This window comes from Manis pentadactyla, chromosome 13, assembly GCF_030020395.1.
Source record: "Manis pentadactyla isolate mManPen7 chromosome 13, mManPen7.hap1, whole genome shotgun sequence".
In the NCBI taxonomy this organism is placed as follows: domain Eukaryota; kingdom Metazoa; phylum Chordata; class Mammalia; order Pholidota; family Manidae; genus Manis; species Manis pentadactyla.
This window is the reverse complement of record NC_080031.1, coordinates 83,167,802-83,188,454: the sequence shown is the minus strand read 5'-3', so window position 1 is coordinate 83,188,454 and position 20,653 is coordinate 83,167,802. Positions and strand designations below refer to the sequence as shown.

General features: G+C 42.3%; 1 protein-coding gene across 1 annotated transcript in view; it reads left to right on the top strand.

Annotated features, from left to right (window-relative positions):
• The window catches only part of LOC118921385 (uncharacterized), a 95,719-nt gene that overhangs the window by 1,903 nt on the left and 73,163 nt on the right, over positions 1-20,653 (top strand). Inside the window, 5 exon segments of the mRNA XM_057490518.1 lie at positions 8,981-9,752; positions 11,532-11,614; positions 12,375-12,518; positions 13,004-13,343; positions 14,504-14,663. Coding sequence (XP_057346501.1) covers positions 8,981-9,752; positions 11,532-11,614; positions 12,375-12,518; positions 13,004-13,343; positions 14,504-14,663 — 1,499 coding nt within the window.

The following is a 20,653-nucleotide window of genomic DNA, read 5'->3' as shown; positions in this document are numbered from 1 at the left end:
TGGAGACCATATACTAGATACTATCTGACAAAACAAAGTACCTATGACCCCAGCTCTAACCTCAAGTGGCTCACAGACTTTCTCATGATTTTAGGAAATAAGGGAGAGCCTAAAATGCAAGGTAGCAACTGATAAATATTCAAGGAGAACTGATACAGGCAGTGCAGTCAATTTCTAGAGGCTTCATAGAGGTGACCTAAAAATTAAAAGCGGATTGCTTCAACTTGAATATTCCTTATTCAGAAGTAGGAATAAAAATTGAATCTAGTATTATAAATTTTCTCTCTATAATTTTTATGCAAGATAATCTGTGTCTTTGTTTACTCTTTTATTCTGTTGTGTTCTGTCCTGTGTTTTGAGATGTATCATCCTCATTCAAAATAATACCTTTGAGGATAAAAACTTTTATGGAACTAATATTCACATGATAGTACATACAAATATCCATGTACTAAAGCAGTGCTTAAAAAATAATGAGATGGCCTACATAGGTCTATATTTGGCTTCATCAGGTTGGAAGAAGGCATTATCCTTTGTGCTATTAATGTCAGCAAATCCATAGTGATACCTAGACCCAAACTGTTTTTGGGCTCAAACACATTTAAAGTTTATTTCTCAGTTGCAAAACAGACCAACACTGGTGTTCCTAGTTGACTATTAGCTTTTCTGCACTTACTTTTTAAGAACTAGGGCTCCATCCATCTTATTGATTTATCATTTCCTTGGCAACCATCATTTTCTGCATCTAGTAGGAGAGGAATGGTGAGAAGAGTAAGGAGGGTTCCGACCTGCTTCTTGTAAGTTCTGCCCAGAAATGGTATTCATCATTTCTGCTCACAGTCCATTGGCTAGAGTGCTGCCATATGACCTAACTTACTTACATGCAGGGCTGCAAATGCCTTTTATTGTAGCCCAGGAAAAAGAGATGGTGAGTTTGTGGTAAATAGTTAGGAGTTTCTCGTTCAGCCAACGTCAGTGAAGCGTATTTTTTCAGGTCTAAATCTCTGCCCTTATCTATACCATTTTTTTCTGACAAATACTTGTACTCTAGGTATTTCTGAGATACATTGAGCTTGAGTTGACAGCACTTACTAGTTTTCAAAGCCTCAGCTGAAAGAACTATTTATGGAGGATTTTGTGCAATCATTCTGTTTCTCTAGGATGGTACTTCTTAATCAGGGTTGATTTTTGCCTCCGCCACAGGGAATGTTTGGTGATGTTTGTATACGTTTTTAGGTTGTCAAACTGGGAAAGTGGGTGGACTGGCCTCTAGTGGATGGAGGCCAGGGATAGTCATAAACGTTCTGTAATGTACAGGGCAGCTTTCTGCAACAAATAAATATCAGTCTCAAAATACTAATCATGTTGAGGTTGAGAAACCCCATCCTAGACACTTTATGACCTTCGTTCAAAGTGAAGCCATGTCATTATGAATGTGTAACTGGATTTTATTATACTATATAGCATATTGTATATACTGCATTATATTCATTATCCAATGGTTTATATTCTGTTATGATATATTTGGACCTTCCTGAATGTTACAGGAAACCATGGGGTTCATCCCTATGATTTTTATAAGGGAGATGCATTCCATAGCATTAATTCTTTGAGGAGTTTTAGCTAAAGTCTCTCTTATGAGAATCAAAAATAAAATCAGAGTCATTGATTTCTTCTTACTTTACAGACACTCCGATAATTAATTGTATTTCTCCATTTGTTTGGCTTTTAGAAAGTTAGAGTCAAATATGTTACCAACTTTTGAATGACAAGATAGTTATTGTTTTTATGATTGTTGTATATGTTTAATCATTTGATATTTTTCCAGTCTTTTCCATGTATGTGTGTGTATATATAATTACTATATACCTAGATTTAGATTACTTTCTAAACATTTTTGTCACTTTATATCAATTTTCTTACCTTTTTAAAGTATATTTTATCAAGCTATATTTTTTATGTTTTTAAGAATCATTCTTAAACAATATGTAGATAAAAATGAATTAACTAAATAGTTTTGAAAAAAACCTCATCTTTACAGCATTTCTGTTTCTCAGTAAATAACATCCAAATGTAAGCTGACTTGTCTAATGTCACATGGTATATGGCAGGATCAGGAGATGAGAAAAATGGGATGCGACCAACATACAGTTTGATGTTTGAAGAAGCCAAAGGGGTAAAGTGGTTTGTAGAAATATCTGGTTGCTTGGGGCAGATTTCCTAGTCATGTGGAATTTAGTAACATATGCCTCAAAATGACATCAAAACTATCCCCTGTCCCCAACCAATTATTTTTCTACTTTTACTGACTGAAACATGCTAGCTTTAATCAAGGTTAATATTTACTTTAATCATCACCTGAGATTTATTTATAAGCTACCCTTTAGAATGTGCCAAGTTAGATTATATGTCTTTTTTTACCATAAACTCTTGTATCATCGTAATTAGCTGAAAATCTTTCAATATTCTCTGGAGTAGGTGATTGTCAGTTTTAGAAATTGCATTGATGTATATAACCTAGTGACTTCTCGAATGGATGTATGGCTACGCAAATACAAATATTTTAAGCTCTTCAAGATTTGCTGTGCAGTTGAGATCCATGGGCTATTTTCAAATGTTCTAGGTCTTATTTAAAAAACACAAGCTGTCTTTGAGGTATTTATGTACATTTAAACTAAAATACACAAACTGGCAGGCTGTTTTCTTTGGCCTGTGTAGCACTTTAATTTTTTAAATACTTGTTAAATTTTTTGACTTTTTTTAAACATTGGCATATTTCTGGCAGGATAATCAGACACATTAGGGCTCCTATTTTCAGATGGCATCAATCAGCTGAAGATAAATCATACCTGCACCCTTTCCATTTAACCACAGGCAAACTCTGCCAAGTTCACTGACTTCATTACCTTGCTGGCACCTGCAGGGAGGTCATGATGGGCAACCCACCCCCATGGTCACACATTTTAAAAATGGCAGATTGATTTTGAGTATTTGGTTTTTATTAATGGATTTTAGTTCTGAAAATGGCAATAGTGTTACTGTTATCTTGAGAAAGCGTGTGACTGCAAAACCGCAGGTGATGTGAACACTGGGTCGGGATTTCATCAGAGCTGCGTGTGAGAACTGATGAATCCCAGAGGCCAGGCTGTGGACAGCTCTGCTTCTCCTTCAGGTTTGTCTGCAGTATATATAGTTTCCAGCCTGGGCATAATGCGCTTTGCTCACCGAATGTCTTAGAAATACATTTTTTCAGAATGCAAATCACTCTCTCCTTCCTTACCTTCTTTCTCAGGATTAACATCTGCCAAATGAGAGTGAAGCTCCAGAGTTGATAGGAGGCCCCTGATCATGAATCTTTCCACCTTTCAGTAGTAACTTCAGAAAGCATTGTGGAGAACCATCCAGATGCCTCAGAGAGTCTCTTGCAGAGGTTGAGGTTAGGGAGTTTAGATTCATGAGAACTTTGCGATCAAATCATTTGGCAGAGTGTAAAGGATATCTTTACGTCACATGACCATATATTCTATGTGCATACTCAGGAAAAACATCACCTTAAAACATGTATCCCATGCAAGATTTCAAAAATTAACTTTAATAATTTTAAAAATATGACAGCTGTATAAAATGAAGTCCCGTTAATGCTTTCAAATCATGCCGTAATGGCCCATATGTTTTCACGTATGAGCCAAAGACTACACTCTCACATATTCACAGGCAATCAGAAAGGAGAAACCCATGGAGGGATGTAATGCAAACTGTCTATAATACGTAAACAAAGTGATTGCTTAATTAAGTCTTACTTTGTTGTTCTAAACATGGAGGGAATTTATCCTGGTGGTCTATGTAAACAAAAGGTGTTGAAATGAAAGTAAGAATATGGAAAGAAAGGTATGGAGGTTGGGCCTTGCAGTAAACAGCCATACACAGGTGCAATGGCCACCGGCAGTGAAAGGCTGCTGTCCCAGACACTGTCCCAGGCCACAAGCTAGGCACCCACCCTTGCACAACACTCCCCAACAGGTCCCAGCAGCACCTCTGCCCACGCAACCCCCCGCCAGCGCCACCTCCTCCGCGGGTGGAGTTACCCGCCCGCCCCCGCAGGCCCCCTGGCCGTCCTACTGCCGAGGCCAAAGGGAGGAGCTCAGAGGTTTACCACCCCCTCCCCCCTCCCTGGGACACTCCGAGCTTGGGGTTTTCCGGTAGGTTTGGAGAGGGAGACAGCAGAGAGGGACCCCGACAGTAAAGGGATTGGATCCACCCCACAAAATAGCCCTGTTGTATATTTAAGTACTAATTTAAGGGAACTTCTCTTATTCTGACCTACAGCAGGAGCTAGTGGCATGCCATCAAAGGGGACTCAAGTATGCTTCTGGTGGCTGAGAGAATGCCAGTCTTGCTCTATGCTGGTCTGAATAAATACAAGGGGAACCGCTTCAAGCCGTCCACCTTAAATGTGGTTTCAAATACCGGAGTCTTGGATGAGATAGGATGGCTGGGGAATGGAAAACTGCTCTTCCGTGTTTATTATATATATTATATACACCCCTCAACAGTCTACCGACTTGAGGTGAGATCACTGATCCCTCCAGAAAGCTGCAAGCCAGCCAAAGCTTGGGCGGAATTGAAAACCATGTCAACCCTATGCAGAGGTGGAAAGTATGGGGTCATATTACCCTTAAGTAATTGATCAGAATCTGCTTAAATGCCCAGATGAATTTATGATAAAAGTTATAAAATTCCAGGTCATATACCATTAGCCAGGTATATTTTCCACATGAAAAATCTATTGAAACTGTTCATATCACAGCTGCCTCAGTTAAGCTCCCATAGAATGCTTGTCAAAACTGTAAATCCTTGCAGCACCAAGCAGATAAATTGTATGCAAGACACACTCCATAATACCACCAACAAAATTAATATTAAAGTTAATATTTAATATCAGGAAGCATCTATTAGAAATAATTAAATGTTAGGAATAGTTCATCTGTGTTCTTTATGAATTAATTACCTAGCAGGGCTGTCAGTCTCAGCTATTTCTTAAGAAAATACCATATCATCTGTTAATAAATGAGTATTTATATTCTTTTCTTTTGATAATGAGACAGTTTATACCTGATTATCTTAAATGGTCTATTAAATTATGGAGAAACAAAATGAAAAGTACAGAGAAACATTAATGAGACTTAGAGGTATTGAAAGCTCTTCAAAATCCTTTTTAAAAGCTGTTTTACTGTGAATATAGCTACCACTCACTCTATATAAGAGGAACGGGGAAAATATTGTACCTGTTTGAAAGTGTTTATTAGACTTACAGGGTTTAATATCTTAACTTTTTGGTTATTTTGAAGAGCACAGAAATCTTATTAGAACTTATTTTTTACTGAAAGTATTCTTTAGTTCACTTAACTCAGTTCATAGACCTAATGGATCTTGGATGCTTTTGGACTCAATCCAACAAATCTTTATCAAGCTTCCAGATTCGAGACTTGGTGTCAAGTGCTGAATAAGATGAGTAACTCATTCTCTATCTGTAGAGGGGGAAATGAGACAGGGACCATGGGTTTAGAAAGTAGGGTGAGGGCCTCGGAAAAAACAAAGCCAAAACAGAAAAAAAATCCACTGTGAGATTTGCTTTGGCCTGCTGGGGGTTCCAGCTTTTTCTTCTGACTTTACCCAGGTGCTGCCTTTCTTCCTCCAGCCCTAGTCAGGTGATTTTCCACCTGGGCAATTTAACAAGCAAGCCCAAAACAAGTAGTAAAAACAAGGATTCTGTCTTGAAGATAAGATTGCATTTTAAAACCCAATTAGTTAAAAAGTAAGTTTTTTTAACATACTCTTTGACAAACAGACAATAACTCAGCCCACCTTGGGAGCAAAGCAGGCATTCTTGAGTGATATGCTCCCAGACCAGGAAGCTGCTATCCTGGGAGGAAATTAGAGCAGTAAATTTCTTGTAAATAACCAGGAAGACTAATAAGAAACTTATTCTCTCTTCAAAGATAAACATTTTGGGACGACTTAGCAGGTGTGCATCCCTAGCCCTTTGTCTCCCAACCACCTATATAAAACCCCTGGACAATGCACCACCCTGGGGCTCTCTTGTACCCTCCTGGCCTGAGTCAGGAGCTCTCTCCTCTCCCTCTATCTCTAAATAAAAGCCTCTCACTTGCTCTCCTTAAAAAAAAAAAAAAAAAAAAAGAAATCCCAGTAGTAATAGTATTCTTCTCAAACACTGTCCTGAAGATGAAATGAGATAATCTCTGTAAAGCCCTTAGTGAACATTCAGGTGTTGATTGTCCATTATTGTTTTTATTATTATTGATATTGAAATTTTGCAGCCAACCTTTCATACTCTGGTATTGGTATTTATCATACATCATTGTTATTGGTAGTAATTCAAAAACATAAATTGTAGTATTTCAAAAACAAGTAATGAACAACCAAGCATCCAATTAATGGAGATGTCTCAGATCCCCTGTGGAAGAACAGATGACTGTCCCAGAACTATATTATGGTATCACCTTGGCAAATGTCCCATTATTTTGATTCTGGCTTAAAACACACTCATGTCTGCAAACTGAGAGCACAGCATTTTCCCAGAGTTCCAGTCACATTAACTGAATGAACTCTCAAGAATTATGAAGAAAAGTAAATGCCGCTTTAGAATATCCAATAGGAATGGTAACTCTCATACAGGCTGGAATACCAGTCTTGGCCTGGCTAATATATCATATCATGGGAATGCAGATAGACTAAGTGCCATGATTGATGAAAACTGTATTTGAAAAAATGGGAGTTTTATGATTACCAATTTAAATATCTCCTCATTTAAGAGAGTGATCATTTTGCCAATGAAATGGAGGTAGTCACTGTCTGTTGTGTAAAGTTCCCTTTCTTCTAGATTATGATTAAATAGACTGCCATTATTTACTTCAACACTTAGCTCTTTCTAACATTCCTTAGCTGATAATCTCTCTCCCTACTTCCCACTCGAAAGACTGCAGTCTTTTTAGACTTGTTAATGCAAACAGGTTATAAATAGAAATTCTCAATCCGGTCACCTTACTATGACTTGGAATTTATCATTTAAATCATTTAGCCTGATATTTAAAGCTTAATAATTCAGAGGGTGTCCTTACTGCCACTTAGTCATTTGCATGCAAAAACATTGGTCAAGTACATAAAGGGTAAAAAGCACTAAAGACTTCCACTTAGTTTGCTTTTTCAATTTGGGGTTAAGGAAAATGTTTTTAACCATATATAAGAAAAAAGTTAAATGACTCTCTGAAATTATTAGAAATGCAGTCTAGATTTTCATTATTTTATAGCACAGTTGTTTCCCTGGTGCCTTCAGAGAAAAAAAGAGAATGTTTCCAAAAAAGCAATTTCAATGAAATATCTATTGAAATACAAATGTTATTGTAAGGATGGAGGCACCAGGGGAAGGGGTGAGCCTGATGGACAAGCTCAGGCCTCACCAAATGAGGCGAAGAGACCAATAGGTTCCGGTCTGACAACATTCCAGAGCCTGATTGGATAACAATCCCAACTAGAGCCCTTCCCCCAAGCTAAAAGATGAGTGGTAACTTTCCAGTACCTGGCTAAAGGCCAATGAGAGACCCTCACGTACCCTAGGCGAGCCAATCCTCACGCCACTGTACACCTTTGCTCTCCCTCCCCCTGCCTTCTTTAAAAACTTGCTGCCTGCCCTGCTGGATGTGACTTCCCTGGCCTGTGTTTCAGACTGTGGAACATCACCTGGAGATTGTGTTCAAATAAACTGCTTGGCCCTTTGTTGCCTCTCTTCGCCTGCTTATTTCCGTTGGAATTTATTGGAATTTATCTTACATTTGGTGCTGAAACCCAGGAAGGAGCATGAGCGCGGAGCCCCAACAGGCCACTGGGGGCCCCTCCCCCTCCTTCCCGGACCCAGGACCTCAGCCTGCTCTCCACTGTGTGGACGGACTATTTTCCGGTGAGTCCCTCAGTTTCCCCCAGTCTGTTTCCCTTCCTAACTCCATTTCACCTGGTCCATTAGAAATCGTACGTACACATCCCCTGGGCATTCGACCCACCCTCTGCGGGCATCCGGCCCGCCCCTGGCCCTGCAGTGTGAGAGACATCCCTCACCCAGGCTCCCAGGTCGTCTCCCCTGACTTGGCATGCTTGGGATGCTGGGCGCTCCTCTCAGCGGGATTAGTTGGGGGGTGATGCAGACATGGGGAACCAGCCCTCAAAAGTGGAGGCCCAGACCCCGTTGCGGTGTCTCATTTCTAATCGGGCTACTCTATATTTGTCCCGGGAAGTTCGCAAACGGAAGCTGGTCTTCCTTTGCTCTCAGGCCTGGCCTCAGTGTCCCTTGGACAACCAATCTCGCTGGCCCCCTGAGGGAACTTTCGATTTTGGCCTCCTCACAGACTTAATTCATTATTGCCATCGGAGCAGAAAGTGGAGTGAAATCCCGTATGTGCAGGCTTTTGGACTTTGCGCACTCGTCCAGACCTATATGTTAAGTGTTCTCCTTCCCACGTTTTGTTGGCCCAGGCCTCCACCAAGGACCGCCGAGCTCTACCCTTCCTATTACTGGGAGGCTCTTCTCTGACGGACTCAGCAGAGGATCTCGGCTATCCCCATTCCCGCTCCTCCAGGCCCACCATGGGGGCCAGCTCCCTTCCTCAATGTATCTCTCCTCCATCTTGTTCTCCTTCTCTTCTGGTTTCTCTACCATTTTGTTCCCCTTGTCTTCCAGTTTCTTCACCATCTCGTTCTCCTTCTCTTCCAGTTTCTCCACCATTTTGTTCCCCTTCTCTTCCGGTTTCTCCACCGTCTCGTTCTCCTTCTCTTCTGATTTCTCCACCATTTTGTTCCCCTTCTCTTCCAGTTTCTCCACCATTTTGTTCCCCTTCCCTTCCGGTTTCTTCACCATCTTGTTCACCTTCTCTTCTGGTTTCTCCACCATCTTGTTCCCTTTCTCTTCCAGTCGCACTGCCATCTGGCTCCACAGGTGCCGACTCCACGTCAGGTAAAACAGACAAAACTCCTCCATACCCTAGTCCCCTGCCTTCAAGCTCTGCATCGATTCCCAAGTTGTATCCCCCACTGCCAAGGTCACCCTCTCCGTCCCCTCCTTTGAACCCAAAGCAGTCTTACTCACCACAGCTGGCAACCAAATGGTCTAGCCCTCTTGTAACCCGCTCTAAGTCACAGTGGTCTCAAGCTCACATGATGGCTCCTCTGAGGGAGGTGGCAGGGGCTGAAGGGGTAGTGCAGTTTCAGGTTCCTATTTCTCTGACAGACTTGTCCCAAGTAGAACAGCGATTGGAGTCCTTTTCCTCCAACCCCGTAATGTTCACTAAGCAGTTTAAGTATCTCACTCTAGCTTATAAGCTCACCTGGCACGATGTACATGTAGTCCTCCAACCCACTCTAACCCTGGAGGAATATGACTGTGTCACGGCGGCGGCACAGCACTGTGCCAGTGAGGCCCACACCACAGATGAACGGGAACCTATGAGCAGGGAAGTGGTTCCTCTACAAGAACCCATATGGCATTATAATTCTCCCGAGGGTGAAGCATGCCGGGATCGCACTATTCACTACTTATTGGCAAGTATGAACTCAACTGCCCAAAAGGCCATCAATTATGATAAGCTTAGAGAGATTACCCAGAAGCCTGATGAAAACCTGTCAGAATTTGTCAAGCGCCTAAAAGAAATTCTAGGAGCTTTTACTAAAATTGACCTAGCCTCAGCGTTAGGTTCCTCTCTCCTAGCCATGCATTTTATAACTCAGTCAGCTCCCGACATCAGGTGCAAGCTTAAAAAGGCTGAGGATGGTCCCCAAACCCCTCTAGGAGACCTGGTAGATATGGCATTTAAGGCTTTTCATGCCTGAGAGGACGAGAATGAGAGGACGTCAGCTGCTCGAATGACAGAACAGACTCACACCATAACAGCTGCTCTGTGGCCAGCTCGTGGAGATTGTCGGGGTGTCCCTGAAGATCAACTCGAACCTCCAGGCCCTTGCTTTTGGTGCGGCGATGAAGGGCACTGGGCACAGAAGTGCCCCAACCAACCATGCAGACCAACCAGACCGTGCCCCAGCTGCAGTAAGTGAGGTCATTGGAAAGTAGACTATCCACTTGGGGATGGTCCTCCTCTGGTGGCAGAACCCCACGGGGGGCAGATGCCCTCAAAGGACTACCCTTCAGACCTGATGGGCATCCTCGAAGACTGAAGATGCCTGGACTCGGACACCCTCATCACCCATGCCAAGCCCAGGGCCAAGCTGTTGGTAGCGGATAAGCCCATCTCCTTCTTGGTGGATATGGGGGCTACCTACTCTGTTCTCCCCTCCTTTAAAGGGCTTTTATACCCTGCCAAAGTCTCCATAGTTGGGGTCATGGGAACCCTCTCCAAGCCTTTAGAGACGGGCCTAGTAGCCTTCACCTTCCAAGGCATCCTGTTTACCCATTCCTTTCTAGTCATGCCTTCCTGTCCTACCCCTCTGTTAGGACGGGACTTGCTCTATTAGTCAGGAGCCTCTATTTCCCTCCCACCTTTTAAATGCTTACAGGATGCCAGAGACTCCCTCATTGCTTTGGTCGGCGAAGGAGAGTTAGACGACGGTAACCTGAGTCTCCCGACTTCCTGGACTGCTGTCAATCTGGTTGTGTGGGACATCTCCACCCCTGTGGTGGCAACCCACTACACCCCAGTTTTAATATGCCTTAAAGACCCATCCTGCTTCCCCTCTTGGCCTCAATTTCCTATTTCACAAGCTCATCGAAGGGGACTACAGCCTATTGTTAATCATCTACTCTCACAGGGGCTTTTAATACCGACTAACTCTCCATGCAATACTCCCATCTTGCTGGTAAAAAAGCCTTCTGGAGCGTATTGCCTTGTTCAAGACCTCCGAATAATTAACGAGGCTGTTATTCCCTTACACCCAGTAGTGCCTAACCCATATACTCTTCTGTCTCAGGTCCCTTCCGGTACCTCTCATTTTACTGTACTGAACCTTAAAGATGCCTTTTTCACTGTACCTCTCCAGTCAGACTTGCAGCCGCTATTTGCCTTCATGTGGGAGGACCCTGACACCTGTTGATCTAGACAATTGACCTGGATAGTTCTACCTCAAGGTTTTAGAGATAGCCCTCATCTTTTTGGACAGGCCCTGGCAGAGGACCTCTCGCAATATTCAATGGGCAAGAGTAGTCTCCTCCAATACATGGATGATCTTTTACTTCGCAGCCCCTCAAAGGAGGCTTTGGTCCTGGACACCACATCCCTTCTTAATTTCCTGGCAGACATGGGATATAGGGTATCCCCTGCCAAAGCACAGCTGTCTCTACCTCAGGTTACATACCTCGGGCTAGCTCTAACTCCCACCACTAAAGCCCTGACAGCGGACCAAATGGCTGAGATTAAAGCTCTTATGCCACCTATTTCAGGAGCCGAGATACTATCCTTTCTAGGGTTGGTGGGGTTTTTCAGACACTGGGTGCCTAACTTTTCCCTTCTGGCCAGACCGCTTTATGAGGCTGCCACAGAAACTACTGGGACGCTGACTTCACCCACCAAGGTGGCTTCTGCTTTCAATCAGTTGCAGGGTGCGTTGCTTTCATCTCCCCCATTGATGCTCCCTGATTTAACTAAGCCCTTTACGCTATATACAGCAGAGGGCAGGGGTAGCAACTGGGGTGCTGGTACAGCCAGTGGGGCCAGGGTACCATCCCATTGCCTTTTTCTCCAAGCAGTTAGATGCCACTGCCAAGGGGTGGCAGCCTTGCCTCCGAGCCCTGGAAGCTGCAGGAAGTCTGGCCCGAGAAGCCCTGAAATTAACCCTCCAACAGCCCATTACTCTGTATTCCCCACCCCGGTTACAGGATCTTCTGAGTCATAAATCCCTGGCCTCCTTGAGTCCTTCATGGGTACAAGAATTCAATCTTCTGTTCATTGAACATCCACAGGTAACCCTACAAGTCTCTCCACCCCTTAACCTAGCTTCCTTGCTTCCCATCAGTGATCAGGCAGATCAGCCCACTCATTCCTGTGTAGAAGTTGTAGAGGCTCTTAGGAAACCTAGAGAGGGCCTACAGGATGTGTCCCTTGAAGACCCTGACTTGACTTTTTTCATGGATGGAAGCTCGGTGAAGGGAAGTGATGGGGTGCAAAGGGCAGCCTATGCAGTGGTGACTCTGTCACAGGTGATAGAAGCAAACCTACTCCCATCTGGGACCACCTCCCAGAAAGCCGAATTGGTGGCTCTTACCTGGGTGTTACATCTGGCAGCCGGGAAGAGGGCCACAATTTATACTGACTCTAAATATGCCTTCCTAATTATACACACTCATGCTGTGATTTGGAAAGAAAGGGGCTTCCTTACCACTAAGGGAACCCCGATCATCAATGGTAGGACTATCAGCCGCCTGCTACAGGCCCTACAGGACCCCAAGGAGGTGGCCATCGTGCATTGTAAGGGACATCAGACTAGAAACCATCCAGTAACCAGAGGTAATGTGTTGGCAGATGCCATGGCCCGAAAATTAACATCTGGGTTGGGGCAACCCTCTGTGCTGTTTCTTTCCCCCTCTCTATTGCCCCAATACCCCGATGATGAACGGCGACTGCTTCTACATCAAGGGGGGATGTTGGGAGATCAGGGATGGATTTATCTCAGGGGATGAATTGCCCTCCCCCAAGCCCAAGGCAGAGATGTCATATCCAAAATTCATCAGTTTCTACACATTGGACTGGAAGCCATGCACCGGTTTCTCTCCCCATATTTGCCCCTTATGGTCTCTGCAAGGCCATAGATCAGGTGCACCAAGCCTGCACTACTTGTCATTGCATCTCATCTCAAGGTGCTCTGAAGATCTGGTTGGCCCTCCACCAGATGAGAGGAACAATCCCCGGACAGGACTGGCAGGTCGATTTCACCCACATGCCTAAGCATAAAAAGCTCCGGTATTTACTAGTTCTGGTTGATACCTTTTCAGGGTGGATTGAAGCCTTTCCCACCAGCCAAGAGACAGCTTCGGTAGTGGCACAGACATCGGTGGCACATATCATCCCCCGCTTTGGCCTGCCTGCCTCGCTACAGTCGGACAATGGGCCTGCTTTCATTTCTCGGGTCTCTCAGCTAACAGCCGAGGCTCTCAATATCACCTGGAACCTCCATGTACCCTACCACCCCCAATCGTCGGGTGAGGTCAAAAGGGCTAATGGTCTCTTAAAAGACCAACTAACTAAGCTGTCTCTAGAGGTAAAGCTCTCATGGCCCGACCTTCTCCCCATTGCCCCCCGGGGACTGGCTGGACTAAGCGTATTTGAGCTGATGTATGGCAGGCCCTTCTTACTAAACACAGGCCTGCCCGCTACCTCTCCTCCTTTTGCCTCCTACCTTCCTTACTTTACACTGTTGAGACATCTTCTTAGGGAACACACAGACCGGCTCCTACCCCAACCTACATCATCCAACAACCAGGAGATGTAGCGATCCTTCATCCAGGAGATGAGGTACTCCTAAGAGAACTCCAGCCAAAATCTCTCCAACCCCGCTGGACAGGGCCTTATACAGTAATCCTCACTACGCCCTCAGCAGTCAAACACACGGGCATTCCTCCTGGTGTCACCTTTCTAGGCTCAAACGGGTACCCAGACATGATGAGTGGGTGTCTTGTGAGGTGGGTCCTCTTAAGCTGCGGGTTAGTCGTGTCAAGTACAACCAGCCAGATGAATAGCCCGGTGGTCTCCAGGCAGAGTTATTCTGCATGGAAGTTTAAGCTCCAACTAACTCTTTATGGAATCAACCGTGAAGTAGAAACCCAAAGTTGCCCACATGTAGGTTGTCAGGCACCGATTCAAATACCGGTACACACAGACATCTTAAACACTTTTTCAAACCCTACACTGTGCTTTCCTTATGACCAAATCTCTCCTACATGTATTTTCCAGTCCGACATGTATGTCATCCTGAATTAGACACATGTAGAGTTCATGCAGTAGTAAAAACAGCAAGAGGAGTCTCTGACAACATGTTCTTCAGAATACAAGATAAGCTATACATTACCGTTAGTCACCCATGAAATCCACGCTGGGAAAAAGGAGTACAGGGCAAGCTATACAATAGTTACCAATGGTCCCCCAGGGCACAGTATACATCAAGAGGGAATGGACCACTGTAAATCCCACTCACACAGAAGTTCTAAACACCCAGGCACAGGTATCAAGTAATATTCTAAAAACAGAACAGGCACTAAAACAGAAGATTCAGTCAGACCCCTACCCCCACTCTCTGTGACCAGCGGGAGCACCACTTTCTTGGGCCGGAGTCATTAGAGAAACAGTGCGGTTTCTTAGTGCTTCACATATCCTCAGCAATGTGTCTAATTGTTTCCTCTGCGCCTCCCTCCAACGCCCCCTGGTGGCGGCAGTTCCTGTTAGTTTTTTCCAGGCTCAACCAGTAAACTCTGAAAAAGACTGTGCCTCCCTTTAAGCGAGGTACTGATGTGGAAAACGAGCCTTAAGCCTGAAGCTCAATATAGGTCCGGGGCCACCAGAAAACGACGCGAAGAACCATCGTCCCCACTGACCTGCTACCTGACCCAGCATTCCACCATCTCAGAATTGTCAATGGGAAGCCAATGCCGACAATGGGTAACCATAGACACTCCAATTTCCCTTCAAGGGGGTGGGTTCTTCTGGTGCAATAATATGCTTACCTAATGCATCAACAGCACCATGGTAGGACCCTGCTTTTCGGTGATGCTGGTGCCCCAACTAACATTGTACAGCAAATCTGAAGTAAGACAGGCACTAGACGAATGGTCTGTATATCAAAACACTGGACAGAGGAGGGTGGTTTTTCTACCTGTGCCAGTGGAAGTGAGCCTAGTTACTGCAGTGGCTGTGACTGCCACAGGGGCAGGATCATTAGGCCATATCTTAGTCAGCTCTCAGGGTTTAGCAAGTAAATTGGTAGCATTAGACGATAGAGTGAGCCTAACCTTGGGAGAAACCTCAACCTCCCTTATTTCCCTCCAGCAACAACTTACTTCCCTTGCCCAGGTCACCCTTCAAAATTGGCAGGCCTTAGATCTGCTTACTGCAGAAAAGGGCAGAATCTGTATTTTCTTGCAGGAAGAATGCTGCTACTATATCAATGAGTCTGGGGTCGTAGAACAAAGCATAAAAAAACTACAAGAACTACAAAAAGACCTCCACAAAACATGAGTACCTGAAGGCGGCCCTTAAGGGTGGCTTCATTCTCCCATAATGACCTGGCTAATGCCTCTGCTAGGCCCCTTAATAACAGTTTGTGGTTTACTCTTAATTGCCCCATGTGTTTTCAAGTTCCTTCAACAGCACATGGCAGAAATTTCACACATAAAAGTTTATCAACTGTTGCTGCACAAGTACTCACCCCTCCCAACTGAGCCTCCTCCGGCTGTCAACCAGCCTTAAACTACCCCTCACACGACGCCCCTTGTCAGCCGGAAGTAGCCAGATTGAGTTATCGCCCATTATGACCAAAAGGCTGGAATGTAAGGATGGAGGCACCAGGGGTAGGGGTGAGCCTGATGGACAAGCTCAGGCTTCATGAGGCAAAGAGACCAATAGGTTCCGGTCTGACAACATTCCAGAGCCTGATTGGATAACACTCCCAACTAGAGCCCTTCCCCCAAGCTAAAGGATTAGTGGTAACTTTCCAGTACCTGGCTAAAGGCCAATGAGAGACCCCCACATACCCTAGATGAGCCAGTCCTCACACCACTGTACACCTTTGCTCTCCCTCCCCCTGCCTTCTTTAAAAACTTGCTGCCTGCCCTGCTGGGTGTGACTTCCCTGGCCTGTGTTTCAGACCATGGAACATCACTTGGAGATTGCATTCAAATAAACTGCTTGGCCCTTTGTTGCCTCTCTTCACCTGCTTATTTCGGTTGGAATTTATTGGAATTTATCTTACAGTTATGAACTTCCGTATTTCTGTACCTAAAAAAATAGGTATATTTTAAAATTAAGTTCCCTGTTTTCACTTTTGCATGTTAGATGTAAGAAAATTTCTCTTCTGTGTTTGACTACATATGAAAATATGTGTGTGTGTTTGACTATCCACACATATGCATGCACACACACACACACACACACACACACGAAAATATACAATATACAGAAAGACTTTTGGGGTCAATTTTGTGCTCCCAATTACAAATTATTTTTGTTTTATAAACTTAGTTGATCATATTGAATAGGATTTTTCTAATTTTGACATTGGTCAAATGTTGCCATATTAAACTAGAAGTCCCACGTCAGGATCTTTGGGTAAATTGTTTATTGCCTGTTTGTAACAGTTTTACTTGCAGAAGGCAAGAGCAACCTGCCAGCTACACAAGACCCTTACATGCACCAAAATATACATCCTATAGGTTCTATGCAGTATCCTGTATTTCTCTGTACATTTCCCTTACTATTTAAATACTTAAAAGAACTACTCTTAAAAAGAAACCTCTATGTGGCAGGTGAAATATGTGAAACCATTAGCAGCTATAAATATACAGTGAATTAATTTATCGGACTATCTTCAGGTTTTTACTTCAGTTTGACAGCCTTTATTTTATCTCTGTTACACAAGAGGTGACAGATCAATATTCGTAATGTATTTACCTGTATGTGAGAAACAAGACAGTAAGGAAGAGAGCACTGGTCACTTTATATGTAGGCAAATGCCAAGAGATGCGACATCATAATCATAATAATAGACATTATAATACTAATAGATGACTTTCGTTAGCATGTCTTATATGCCGGGTCCTCTTCTAAGCATTTCTGTGTGTATTAATTTACTTAATTTACAGTGACACTATGATAAAAGTTCTGCTTCAATCCTTATTTACACAGAAGGAATTCATGGCACAGGGAGATCGTGCAATTTTCCCGTGGTTACCCAGCTACTAGGTGACTGAATACACCGCCTACCCAGGAAGTTCCACCCGGGAAATCACATTCTTAATCACTCTGTTATGAAACCTTGTACAGCAGTGAAAAGACAAAAGGAAAAAATAGAGCCAGGCGTTGTAATTGTATTTACATATGATACAGATTTCAAAGCTTTAAACTCGTGCTCTTTCATTTCTTCCCAAATGCCCTTAGGGAAATTCTTGATTTCCATTGCCCTCACTGTTCTTTTCTGTGAATTAAGGGGTGGAGCAGTCTTTCCAAGACTCCTTCCAGCTTTGATCTTCTACTTCTATGCCTAGTGATGAAATAAAACAATGTTTCCTTTTTCCATGACTTTGTCTATCTACGTCTGACTCTGTCGACTTCTCTGTAAGCCTTCATAGATTATACCCTTTATATTCTGGTTTTGAAGAATTGCACTCTATGTGCATCAGTTTGGTGGTATACTAGCACTCCCTCACCTCAGTTTTGTCTCATTTAAAATCAGTTGGGAAAAATGATACCATGTGTAGAAGATCAAGCAATTTCCAGGCTGCATCCTCCACAATTTAGCTTTGAAATTTAAGGGTCACCTATATATGTACATCTGACAAGAGGTTATTGGTTTTTAACTGCAAAATGTGATGTATGGCAAGCATCTTAGAGTATAATGTTTTCCATAGTGCACGGTAAGTTCGAGTCTATATATAATCACAGGACTTAGTGAGTTTATTCGGAGGAGGTCTTGGTAGATTTTGACCCCAATTTTCCACTGAAGATTTGATATTCATGCAGATTCAGTCAGGGACACGGATAGGAAATAATCCCCAGCAGAAACAAACGTCTCTCTCCTGTAAACCTTATCTCACACCCAGCTTCATTTGAGGAAAACATTTCTGTATTTCTTAAAGTAACAAAAAAATATAAAGAGAAAGCATTTTTTAACACACACACACTTCTTAAGAGAATTAGGAATCCTTGCACAAATGTTTACTTGCCAAAGTGTTCTTAGATTTTTCTTAATGTTAAATGTATAGTTAATTCAAATGAACAATAAGTCACGATTACTGAATTCTGGGTAAAGCATTGGGCTCAACCACTGGGTAAATAGGGCTCTTCATTTTAGAAGCCAGTTCTTTCTGGGATATCAAAGTTTAGTTGGAAAAAGGAGAATGAGAAAAGTTTTGAAGTATGCCACGAAGGAGGTAATCTGTTAAAAACAATACATGGACGTCATAAAGCAGTGGAGCAAATAAAGAATATTTTTTAAATGGATGATGCATTTAAACTGATATTGAAGAATCTGAAGGACAAAAATAGGAACAATCACTTTGATGGATAGTTCATAAGAAATCACTTTCAGTCACCATTCATTCAAAAGGTTAGGAATCTTTGTAATCAAAAAACAGGCAAGGTATTGATACTTCCTGGGTTCTTCACAATTTGTCAGATCATAATGCAGCAAAACACATCGGTCACTTTTCTTTCTCTTCGTGCCATGACAATTTCAGAGATTTCTGTGTGTAAAAATACACAGGCACGCAAGCAAACAACCACAGCCATGTGACAAGGGTAAACGAATGTATGTACAAAGTGTTCCTGAAGCACAGGTGACAGAAGTGTAAGATAAAAAGATGCCAGAAGTCTTCGGAGAGGAGGTAGCATTTGAGTGATCTTTTAGGACATACACAAGTTTGTCAGGCAGCCAGGTAGGAATGGTGTCTGCTTTAATCACACCCTGTTCGGTCCTCTCTTCTGCCAGGCTGTACATCAGGGGTAATGACCATGAAATAAATACAAGTGATCAATGCATGATTTGCGTTAAACCCTTCCAGCAAGTTGCAGAATCTCCAATCCGTAAACCAAGTATGAGTCAGCTTATAACTTCCCATTGTATCAGCATTAACACTTGTTCTCAATAATTTGTGAAATTCAGTTGTCTGCTTCATATTCATCATAGGTTCTGAAAAATTCTTTGAAGTGCAGACCTATGAATTTTAAACAAGAAAAGTAAATTCTAAGTGTTAGACTCCTCTGCATGGATGAAATGAGCTATTCCACCACTTTCTGAAGTGATTTATTATCTGGCAAAGTGTGGTGTTAGTTTTTGATGTCTATGATTAGTGTATTAAAAGAACTATACAAGGAAATAACATGTGATACATCATGAGTCTTTTAATATTAAGTGCTAGCCTTTGTTTTTAATGACCCATGGAAATGTTTAGAATATTCTTCTTCAAGTTCTTTAAAAGCAAACATACTCTTACCATATAATTATACTCTGTGATTTTACCTAGAGGGGCTGAGAACTTACATCCATACACAAGCATGCACGTGGATGTTTACAGCAGCTTTATACCTAATTGCCCAAACCGGAAGCAACCACTGCTGTCCTTCCATAGGTAAATGGATAAACTTGTAGTCCATCAAGACAATGAAATATTAAATTCAGCACTAAAAATAAATGAGCTAGTAAGCCATGAAAAGACATGGGGGAACCATTAATGCACATTACTAAGTGACAGAAGCCAGTCTGCAAAGGCTACATCCTGTTTAATTCTCTATATGACATTTTGGAAAAGGAAAAATTATGGAGACAGTAAAAATACTGGTGGTTACCAGAGGTTAGAGGGAGGAAGGGATGCACAGGCAGAGCGCAGAGGATTCCTGTGACAGTGTAGCTACTCCATGTGATTCTATCATGATGAATACATGCCATTATATATTGGTCCAGACCCACAGAATACACAACACTGAGTGAACTCAAATGCCGGCTGTGGGCTCTGGTTATAATGATGTGTCATGTGGGGTCATCAATTGTAGTAAATGCACCACTCTGGTGGGGAGAGACTATGCATATGTGGGACAGGATATATGGGAAATCTCAGTACCTTCTGTTAAATTTTGCTATAAACCTAAAACTACTCGAAAAATAAAATCTATTAAATTAAAAAAAAAAGGTTTTAGATTTGGTTGCATGAAACTTTATGAATGAGTTCACATAGCCAGAATTTTCATATATTATTCATAATTCACCTAACCTGAACAGGTATATGCCAGTATATTATATAGTAAAATTAATATTGTCAAATGTTTAACGTTATTTTATTCAGTGTTAAGTATCTTATTATTTTAGACTTTTTATCTTTCATTTTCATTTCATGTTTCTTTTATATAAATTCCTTTCATAAATCATTGAGTCCTAGACATTTCTGTCAAATTAGATTACATATACTAACTCTCAAGTCTCCATCCCCTATTCAAAGTTAACACTGAAAAATAGGAATGCTACGACTGCTATTTCTACTAGGATATTATCTTTATCTTTGGTCAATTCTTACATGTGTTCTTTCCTATCTTATTTAACTATTGATTTATATATTTTACATTATATTGATACATTAAAATAATGTATTATTTATTGGGCAATAACTATTTCTTTGAAATTCATTTTGCTTCTATATAAAATACTTCATTTCTCCCAAACTTCAGTTTGGAACCCATTTTTTACACTTTCAGTAGTTTTCATAATTATCATTTACTCACTTTATGGAAAGCTAGTTGAGGTTACAGAGATTCTGGTCTACTTGACTTTAAACTGAGCTCAGCTTTTCCTCTGTTAGCTAGTCTCATTTTAATAAGGTTCTCATGCCCATTTGGAAGAAACAGAGTCTTTGTTTTTTGTTTGTTTTTAAAGTCATAATTTACAT